Source organism: Calidris pugnax, unplaced genomic scaffold (genome assembly GCF_001431845.1).
Source record: "Calidris pugnax isolate Ruff unplaced genomic scaffold, ASM143184v1 scaffold347, whole genome shotgun sequence".
In the NCBI taxonomy this organism is placed as follows: domain Eukaryota; kingdom Metazoa; phylum Chordata; class Aves; order Charadriiformes; family Scolopacidae; genus Calidris; species Calidris pugnax.
Window position 1 is genome coordinate 526,505 of NW_015091298.1, and position 10,548 is coordinate 537,052.

Genomic DNA, 10,548 nt, shown 5'->3' on the forward strand with positions numbered 1-10,548 from the left:
GGTAAAAAAAAGAGAGGGGAAAAAAAAAAAAAAAAAAAAGAAAAAAAAAAAAGAAAAAGAAAAAAAAAAGGCAAATCCTCCATTCCCTCCCCGCCCAACCAAGAAAAAAAATAAATAAAATCAAGGCGGCGCAGGGCGTAGCTGGAAACAGATGTGAACGTGTCGGCAGCTCAGCTGGGCTCTGTGAAATCTCCCTTCCCTAAAACACAGGATGCTGACGAGGAAATAACCTCCCCCCCCCCCAAAATTTTGGGTTGCACGGCCGGGGGCTGTGCTCAGCCCGCTTTTACAGGGCACCCCAACGCTTCTCCTCCCCCTTCCTACCTGCCCAGAGAGCAGGGGGGGTTGGAATTCCTGAGCCTTCAGCATCCTGTCCCAAAAGGGGTCCCCAGATGGGCTGGGGGGTACATATTTTGATGCCAAAGGAGGCTTTTGCTGCGCTGATGGGCTGGATCCCCCCTCTACCCTGGAGGAGGGCAGAAGCGCTGATGGGTTTCCTGGGAAGGATAGGAATCCACTGCTGGCTCGTTTTTCTTTGTTAAGGTAAATCAATCAGCAGAAACGCAGCAGGGGTAGAGCTCAGGAGGAGAAAAAACCCAGCAGAGCTGCAGAACCAGGGGCTTGGTGGCGAGTCGAGAGCTGGCTGAGGATGGAGGATGGAGAAGGGATCAAGCAGCAACGAGGCTTCGCACTGATTTCTGCACCGATTTTCCCTGCAACCTCTTTGGGGAAACTGAGGCAGCCTGAAATCTCCCTTCCCTAAAACACAGGATGCTGACGAGGAAATAACCTCCCCCCCCCCCAAAATTATGGGTTGCATGGCCGGGGGCTGTGCTCAGCCCGCTTTTACAGGGCACCCCAACGCTTCTCCTCCCCCTTCCTACCTGCCCAGAGAGCAGGGGGGTTGGAATTCCTGAGCCTTCAGCATCCTGTCCCAAAAGGGGTCCCCAGATGGGCTGGGGGGTACATATTTTGATGCCAAAGGAGGCTTTTGCTGCGCTGATGGGCTGGATCCCCCCTCTACCCTGGAGGAGGGCAGAAGCGCTGATGGGTTTCCTGGGAAGGATAGGAATCCACTGCTGGCTCGTTTTTCTTTGTTAAGGTAAATCAATCAGCAGAAACGCAGCAGGGGTAGAGCTCAGGAGGAGAAAAAACCCAGCAGAGCTGCAGAACCAGGGGCTTGGTGGCGAGTCGAGAGCTGGCTGAGGATGGAGGATGGAGAAGGGATCAAGCAGCAACGAGGCTTCGCACTGATTTCTGCACCTATTTTCCCTGCAACCTCTTTGGGGAAACTGAGGCAGCCCAGCAGCCTAACTCCATGGGGAGGATGGGTTGGCCAACAGTGATCGTATCTACAACGCTGACTTCTCCTGCCTCAGCCCCTACGGACCAGTAATCCCGGCTTTTATTTGGGAATTCCCAGCCTTTCCAGCCTGTAATGGTCTCAAGGAGGGATGGAGACCCGAGGGCACGCCAGCTGAGATATGGCTACAGTCTGGATGGTCTCTCCTGAAGTTTTCCAGGGCATCCCACACATCCCGTTGCACAGCACGCAGGAAAACGTTCAAATCGCCCTAAAATTCTGACTCCCCACCTCTCCAAGAGGCAGAAGAGCGTTTTTAAGGTCAACCCTCAAGCACAGCTCCGTAGCAGCAGGCAAGGAGATGGCAGAGCAACCAACCAGCAGGAAGCAGATTGTTGAGCTCAGAGCACTTGGGAGCCCCAGGTCTCTCCTCTCTTGCTCACTGGGCTCCTCTGCTCCCTGCTGTCACACTCCTCATCCCATGAAAGCCCTTGGAAACCAGCTCCTTCGAGAGCAAGTGGTCCATTGAGCCATGTTGGCTGTCTCCTTGCCTTTTGAGGAGAAGACAAGCACGGAGGTGTCTGCACCTTCATCTTCCCCTACCATTAGAAACGCCACTTTAGCAGATCTGAGCCATCTGACAACGGGCCAGCTTTTCTTTCCTACCTTCCACAGACCTCCCCGCAGCCTACAGACTCTTGGCCTGGTGTTTTCAGAGGCCACCCTGATGTTTCCCAGACCATCCTGTCCTACACTGCCACCTCTCCAGATCTATGATTCCACAAATGAAGCGAGAAACAACACTGAGAGAGCGGTTTGGCTCATGAAGAACAAAATCCCTCAAAAGGATGTCGATAGGAAAGCCCTATCACAGCACATCTCAAGTATGGTCCAGGCTCTGGAGGGCTGGTGGGGATACAGCAAGTCTGAACTCAATGGACTATGTTCCTCAGGGGCTTTTTAGCAGCCTCCTCTGGAGTAGTCCACCGACTCCATTGCTCCTGGTTGGGAGCAATGACCTCAGGTGTGTTAGCACACCCACGTATGGAGTCAGCCTCCCGGTAAACATCCTAGAGCGTGAGGTGCTCAGAGGGTCCACCACCATCCCCATCATCTCCAGCAGGAAGCCAGGTGGGAGGGACCGGACCAAGCCGGAGAGAAAAGTGCCTCTTGCGAAACAAAGAGTCATAACCACCTCTCCTGCCAGAGCTGTGGAGAAAGGAAGGAAGAGATGTGTGCAGGAGCTACCCTGCACGAGATGGCAGATGGTATCGGCATCCTTTCGGAAGGGGCTTTCCCCTCCCACACAGAGCAGAGCTGGAGACTGGGCTGGAGGGCTTCCATCTACGTAGCATAGAACTGTAGAATGGTCTGAGTTTGAAGGGACCTTTAAATGTCATTTAATCCAACCCCCTGCCCTGGGCAGGGACACCTCCCACCACACCAGGTTGCTCCAAGCCCCCTCCAACCTGCCCTTGAACCCCTCCAGGGATGGGGCAGGCATAGCTTCTCTGGCCAACCTGGGCCAGGCTCTCACCACCCTCCCACCAAACAAGTTCTTCCCCACATCTCAGCTCCATCTCCCCTCTTTCAGTGTCCAACCCTTCCCCCTCCTCCTGGGGCTCCCCTCCCTGATCCAGAGTCCCTCCCCAGCTTTCCTGGAGCCCCCCTTCTTTAGGGACTGGAAGGGGCTGGAAGGTCTCCCCGGAGCCTTCTCTTCTCCAGGCTGAACCCCCCAACTCTCTCAGCCCCACCTCCCAGCAGAGGGGCTCCAGCCCTCCCAGCATCTCCAGGGCCTTCTCTGGCCCCATCCAAAAGTTCCATGTCCTTCTGCTGTTGGTGGCCCCAGAGCTGGAGGCAGCTCTGCAGGGGGGTGTCCCCAGAGCAGAGCAGAGGGGCAGAATCTTCCCCCTGGCCCTGCTGGCCTTGGTGACAACCACTCTTGGGTACCTGCTACTTGTCCCAACTTCTACACAGGTGGCAAAACGCTCTCAAAGCAAAGCAGGTGGTGGATTCCCATCGTAGAAACCTAGTGGGTGTTTGTAGCATCACCCTGAGGAGCAGGGACCTCTTGGGCACAGCCCGCCGGACCTTGTCCCCGAGAAGTGGGCAGAGGACAACCAAGGACAGGCTCTGGGAGGTCAGCACCCAGCCACCCTCTCCCAGGGCAGCCGGAGCGGGTCGGGAGGAGAGATTTTTGGGTCTCCCAGGCAGTGCTGGGCCGGGCTGACCCTGGCTCATTGTGTTTGGAGAAGGCGTGGAGGCCAACTGACCTTACATTAACTGGAGAACAAAGCGGCTAAATAAAAACTGGAGCTGGGAACGGGCTGCGGAAGTGGGACACGGCTTTCCTGACTAATCAACCGGCATCTGAAGGAAACCGACCTCAATGGCAGGGAAACAACTGCATAAACACATCCCGAGGGAAGAAAGGGAGAGGGAGGAAGCTGGGGGAAGACCACGGGGGCACCGGCCCCTTCCGCCTCCCCTCGCCGCGCGGGTGGCGAAGCACCAGGGATGGAGAGCACGGAAAGCTGCTGCAAGCTCAAGGGGTTTAAGGGTGCCCGTGGTTGTCTACCCGCAAAGCCACCAACTGCACGCTCAGATGGGCATCGGAAGTAGGAGAGGAGAGGACCTGAGACACCTCAGCTCTCCTCCCACCACCAGCCCTGATGGCATCTCGGTCTGAAGTGGGATGAAGGGAACGGAGCAATTTAACCCCAGGTAGAAGTGCTGGTACCCTGCAGCCTCCCCTCCAATAGAACCATAGAATCATGGAAGAGTTTGGGCTGGAAGGGACCTTAAAGCCCACCCAGTGCCACCCCCTGCCCTGGGCAGGGACACCTCCCACCACACCAGGTTGCTTCAAGCCCCCTCCAACCTGCCCTTGAACCCCTCCAGGGATGGGGCAGCCACAGCTTCTCGGGCCAACCTGGGCCAGGCTCTCCCCACCCTTCCACCAAACAAGTTCTTCCCCACAGCTCAGCTCCATCATCCCCTCTTCCAGTGTCAAACCCTTCCCAGGGCAGAATTTGGGTTCACTCACTCTCACTGGGGCCACACAGACATAGGGATTGCCACTGGCCACCCTCCTGCTGCAAAAAAAGCCCCCCAACAAAACAACCCTCCGACAAAAAGAGTCTTTTCCCAGAGCCTCTGCTTTTCCAGGAGGGTCCTGGCCCAGCTGAGACCCCTCATTTCCCTGGGCAAGAGCCCAGCAGCCCATCCACGCTTGGCCCTGGGTGGTCAGAACCAGATGGGACCACGGCCACCTTAAACTTCCCAGGCCAACAAACCAGCTCCTTCTCCCCTCCCCAAAAAAATCCATCTGCCTTTGGCGACAAGCCAACTACTGTGCAAAGCTCAGCCCCAAATCAATTAAAAAAAAAAAAAAAAAACAACAAAAAAACAAGAAGAAAAAAACCCAACCCAATTTTTTTTTTTTGGCGCTTTGTCAGGAAGAGGAAAGTAGGTGACAAAGCCAGAGCCCGTGAGGACCTTGCCCTGGCTGGGGTGGGGGTGAGTTGCCTCACAGTGGGGCAACAGGAGCTCCGTCTCCAGCAGATCTGGCTCGAGGTGGGGGAGAGAGAGAGAGGTTTTTCAAGCGTCCTGCTTGGAAGAAGAGAAGCCAAGTTGCTCTTCCAGAGAGCTCAGAGGGGCCACGGCAGCCGTTCGGATCCACGCCATCCCGCCTGCTATTTTTAGAGCATCCACAAGGAAGGAAACCTCAGACAACCATCAGCGCGAGCTCAAACGGTGGCTCCTCGGCTGCTTGGGCCAGCATCTCAGCAGCTCCTCCACCCAGGACCTCCTGGGACAGGGAGGATGGATGAGACCGGCAGAGGGCTCGGGGAGGTCACCGGCCACCCCTCCATCATCACAGAACCTGGCTACGGCCGGGGAGATGTGAAAAAAACCCCACAACCCCAACCCCAACCAACCCCAAAACCGAGCTGGTTGCTGGTGTGGGTGTTTCTAAGCCCAGGGAGGGGTGGGTGATGTGGGATCTTTGGAGAAAACAAAGCCTCCTGCTCTGGCGGGGTGATTTTGGGAGGCCCCGTGGCCGCGTCCTGCGCCGGGGAGAAGCAGCCTTGGGTTGCAATCCAAAGCAGCCGTGAAACGTGCTTTTGGCTGGGACAACCTGGCCCGAGGAGCATCCAACGGGGAGGCCCTTAAATAGCAGCAGTGGAGGAGAAGGGGCAGCCAAGGAACTGCAAAGGATGGATGAGCCACAGACAAGGGAAGGTGGAAAAAAAAAGCTTCCCGATGTGCCGGGATGATTAATGAAAAGGAGATTTTTTTTTTATTTTTTTTTTTAACCCCCAAGTCCCCAGAAAAATAGGATTGTCCCTCTTCATCTCCCTTTTGAGGTCCTACCCGACAGAGTGAAGCAGTTCATAGCCAACACGAGAAGCCCTGAAGAGACAATCTCATAAGCACAGGCTGAACCCTCTCAGATCCATTTATATTCTGGGCACCCAGGCTCACAGCCAGCAGCCCATCCTGAGCCCATTGCAGGGCTCCGAGGGCTTTTACAAAGAGAGAAGAGGCTGGCACCCCAGGTCCCATAAAAAATAGGACAATAATGACATCTCTCCACACTGGCCACTGCAGCATCCTGCTGCTAAATAGAGTCCAAAACCCCCAAAACATGAGTTAGAGGAAAGAGACAGTCCCCTGATCTGCGCCACGGCCCTCAACCCCCAAGTGATGCCATCTGGGGGTGGACATGTTGATAGTGAGGAGGGCCACGGAGATGCTGGGAGGGCTGGAGCCCCTCTGCTGGGAGGGGGGGCTGAGAGAGTTGGGGGGTTCAGCCTGGAGAAGAGAAGGCTCCGGGGAGAACTTGGAGCCCCTTCCAGTCCCTAAAGAAGGGGGGCTCCAGGAAAGCTGGGGAGGGACTCTGGATCAGGGAGGGGAGCCCCAGGAGGAGGGGGAAGGGTTGGACCCTACAAGAGGGGAAATGGAGCTGAGATGTGGGGAAGAACTTGTTTGGTGGGAGGGTGGGGAGAGCCTGGCCCAGGTTGGCCAGAGAAGCTGTGGCTGCCCCATCCCTGGAGGAGTTCAAGGGCAGGTTGGAGGGGGCTTGGAGCAACCTGGTGTGGTGGGAGGTGTCCCTGCCCAGGGCAGGGGGTGGCACTGGGGGGGCTTTAAGGTCCCTTCCAATCTAAACATTCTATGACATTGTTATCCCAAATCAGGTTAATCCAAAGCCATGAGGAGAAGGGGTTCCTCTGGGGTGCAGCTGTGGTGAGCTTTAAGGTCCCTTCCAACCCAACCCATTCCATGATACGATTTATCACTGCGAGAGAGGCTTCTCCTTCTCCCAGGCAAATCCCACCGGTTCCACCAAGCACCGGGTGAGCGCAGGGAGCGGGGAGGCACGGGGCTGTGGCACTCACCAGAGGAGCTCAGTTGGCCTGCCCTGGCCGGGACGTGAAGCTCCACGGGGCCAGGTCTTGCATCGGAACCATCGGAGGGACCGTGACCCTCTGTCTGTCCTGCCGGGGAAGAAGCGATCTCGGCCAGCACCTCCAGGTCCTTCAGGATAACCTGTGGAGACAGGGAGGGTGTGGGGTGAGCCACAGGGGAGAGCTCTCCTTTCCAAACCCACAGCTGGGGAGGGCAAGATGGAAAGCAAACACCAAATCCCGGTGAAAAGCATCAGGAAAAAGAGGACCACCTATGAAGTTCATAGTCACCTACGAAGTTCATAGTCACCTATGAAGTTCATAGTCCAAATGACTGCAGAAGGGATGGGGCAAGAAAGAGAAAAGGGGAGAACCCCCCCCCCCAAGTTTCTGCTCTGCAACTTCCAGTTAAACCAAATTTACTCAACTGGGAGCAGGGCTTGCTTCTCCCTCTTCCCATTTTGGGGAGGGCTGGTCTTCCCCACTCCCCTTCACAACCACCAATGCGGGACAACCCCAGCAGGAGCATGGGGATGCTCTTGGGGGCAAGCAGTAGCCCCCCTGTGCCCCCAGCTTGCCCCATTCAGGGCCGTACCCCATGGCAGGCTTGGCTGCCATTTGGATTTTATAGCTCTTTCCTTCCAGAACTCACAGAATCAGTCTATATATAGCATTTCAGGAGAAGATATTACAGGGTGGGTTGAGGTTGGTTGGTTTTTTTTTTGTCCTCAACCCTTCTCATGTCTCAGGCTATTTTGGGTCCCCCTTGGTTCAAAAACGTCCTTGGGTCTCGACGTTTCAGCAGCCGTCCCTGATGCTCTGAGCGTGACAGGGCTGGGGGGGGGGGGGGCCAGCCCTTGCCCACCAGCGCAGCATCCCAGGGCTTTCCACAAGCTCTCACAAGGAGCTGCAGTTCTAGGAGAGCTTCAGCTTCTGAGCTACCAAAAAAAAAAAAAGAAAAACCAAACCCAACACCAAAACCACTCTTTACTGCTGAAAAAAAAAAAAAGCAAGCTAATTATGTCTCTTTTTGATCAGGCAGAACTTGAAAATATGACCCTTGAAAATCAGAAAGAGCAGCCCCTGGGTTTCTCTGTTGGAGAACATCTTAGGATGTTCAACATATTAATCAATTGTTCAACACATTCATCAATGACCTGGATGAGGGGACAGAGTGTATCCCCAGTAAGTTTGCTGCTGATCCCAAACTGGGTGGGCTGGCTGACACTCCAGAGGGCTGTGCCACCACCCAGCATGACCTGGACAGGCTGGAGAGCTGTGCAGAGAAGAACCTTATGAGGTTCAACAAGGGCAAGTGTAGGGTCCTGCACCTGGGGAGGAAGAACCTCAGGCACCAGGACAGGTTAGGGGTGGATCTGCTGGAAAGCACTGCTGAGGAGAAGGATCTGGGGGTCCTGGTGGACACTAAACTCTCCATGAGCCAGCAATGGGCCCTGGTGGCCAAGAGGCCAATGGGATCCTGGGCTGCAGAGGGAAGAGTGTGGCCAGGAGGTGGAGGGAGGTCACTCTCCCCCTCTGCTCTGCACTGGGGAGGCCACAACTGGAATCCTGCCTCCAGTTCTGGGCTCCCCAGTTCAAGAGAGACAGGGAACTGCTGGAGAGAGTCCAGCGTAGGGCAACAGAGATGATGGAGGGATTGGAGCATCTCCCTGATGAGGAAAGGCTGAGAGAGCTGGGGCTCTTGAGCCTGGAGAAGAGAAGGCTGAGGGGAGACCCTTACGAGTGTCTAAAGGATGGGTTGAAGGAGGATGGAGCCAGACTCTTTTCAGTGGTTCCCAGTGAGAGGACGAGGGGCAACGGGCACAAGCTGGACCATGGGAAGTTCCACTCCAATGTGAGGGAGACCTTCTTTGGGGTGAGGGTGGCAGAGCCCTGGCAGAGGCTGCCCAGGGAAGGTGTGGAGTCCCCTTCTCTGGAGATCTTCAAGCCCCAATGGATGCTCCTGAGTGATGTGCTCTGGGCAACCCTGCTTTGGCAGGGGAGTTGGACTGGAGGATCTCTAGAAGGTCCCTTCCAACTCTGACAATTCCATGATTCCATGATTCTTTTTTTGGTGGGTAATTAGGGTTGATTTTCAAGCCCCCCCAGCAGCCCGTGGGCAGACAGTGTGGTGCCCAGGCTGCGGTGCAGAGCTGGGTACACAGCAAGCTGTGGGCACCACGAGGTTCCACCACCCTCGGGAAGACCCTGTGCCTATAAACACAATTAAGTCCCAGCCTGTGGCTCCTTAGGGGAGGGGAAAAAAAATAATAAGACGACAACAACTTGTGCTGCTCTCCCTAAAGGACACAGCTCCTGTGTGATGCTGTCAAGGATGGGACCTCGTTGCCAGCACCGCGTGGTGTCCAGGCTGTGGTGCAGAGCTGGGTACACAGCTGGGTACACAGAGCTGTGGGCACCACGAGGTTCCACCACCCTTGGGAAGACCCTGTGCCTATAAACACAATTAAGTCCCAGCCTGTGGCTCCTTAGGGGAGGGGAAAAAAAATAATAAGACGACAACAACTTGTGCTGCTCTCCCTAAAGGACACAGCTCCTGTGTGATGCTGTCAAGGATGGGACCTCGTTGCCAGCACCGGAGGGCACTGCCACCACCAGCCTTCATCCTCTTCCAGGGAAGGGACTCTGTGGTCCCTGGCAGAGGAGAGACCTCGGTCCTCCCTCTTCCCACATCTTTCAAGCATCCGTGGCTCAGATAAAGCCGAGCAGGTGGCGTTTGGTTTCTACTGGAGGATGGCCCCCAGGCCATCTCCTGAAGCCCTCTGTAGATTCTCTAGTGGCTAATCATCTGGCTCAGCTGAACTTGCAGCCTTCCAGCGGATTGGGGGGGAAAAGGCACTAATTTGGGTCTCAATCTCTCACAGCTGGGAAAACAACACCCCGTGGGGGTTTCCAACTCTCATTGTCCTTGGCTATAAAATGGCACAGAGACTTGGGGCTTGGCTACCAGGGCCGGCAGGCGGGTGAGAGCCAGGGCTCTTGTTCCAGCTACTGGTTTTGCCCAGCTCAGCGTGTGTGCCAACACAACCAGGATGGCATTTCCTACCACGCCAAGGCTGTATCAACACGTGGCTGATGATGTACCACAGGAACCAGCCCCACCTTGTTTGCCACCCTGCTGGATTTGGTTGCCACCATACCCCACTATGGTCCACGCATCCAGCCAGGCCCTTGGGCTGTGGTCCAGCTCGGACTGCATCAGCAGCTCCCCCAGCATCAGGAAACAGGACCAAGAACCTAGACTGGCAAAAGTCACCCCTGCTGCCCCCCCAGCATTTAGAGACATGTCTTCTCCTGCGAGGTCAGATCGTTAATTCAATGCAACCTGCGCTGGAGCCCAGAAACCCCCCGCACCCTGGGCTGCATCCCCAGCCCCGTGGCCAGCAGGGAGAGGGATGGATGGGGGGGATTCTGCCCCTCTGCTCCGCTCTGGGGAGATCCCCCCAGTGCTGCCTCCAGCTCTGGGGCCACCAACAGCAGAAGGACATGGAGCTGTTGGATTTGGACTGCACCAGCAGCTCCCCCAGCATCAGGAAACAGGACCAAGACCCTAGGCTGGCAGAAGTCACCCCTGCTGCCCCCCCAGCATTTAGAGACATGTCTTCTCCTGCGAGGTCAGATCGTTAATTCAATGCAACCTGCGCTGGAGCCCAGAAACCCCCCGCACCCTGGGCTGCATCCCCAGCCCCGTGGCCAGCAGGGAGAGGGATGGATGGGGGGGATTCTGCCCCTCTGCTCCGCTCTGGGGAGACCCCCCCAGTGCTGCCTCCAGCTCTGGGGCCACCAACAGCAGAAGGACATGGAGCTGTTGGA

At 56.2% G+C, this 10,548-nt stretch overlaps 1 protein-coding gene across 1 annotated transcript in view; it reads right to left on the reverse strand.

Annotated features, from left to right (window-relative positions):
- The window catches only part of LOC106899085 (protein VAC14 homolog), a 52,004-nt gene that overhangs the window by 6,770 nt on the left and 34,686 nt on the right, over positions 1-10,548 (reverse strand). The window contains exon 12 of the mRNA XM_014960751.1: positions 6,706-6,856. Coding sequence (XP_014816237.1) covers positions 6,706-6,856 — 151 coding nt within the window. The remainder of the gene's footprint in view (positions 1-6,705; positions 6,857-10,548) is intronic.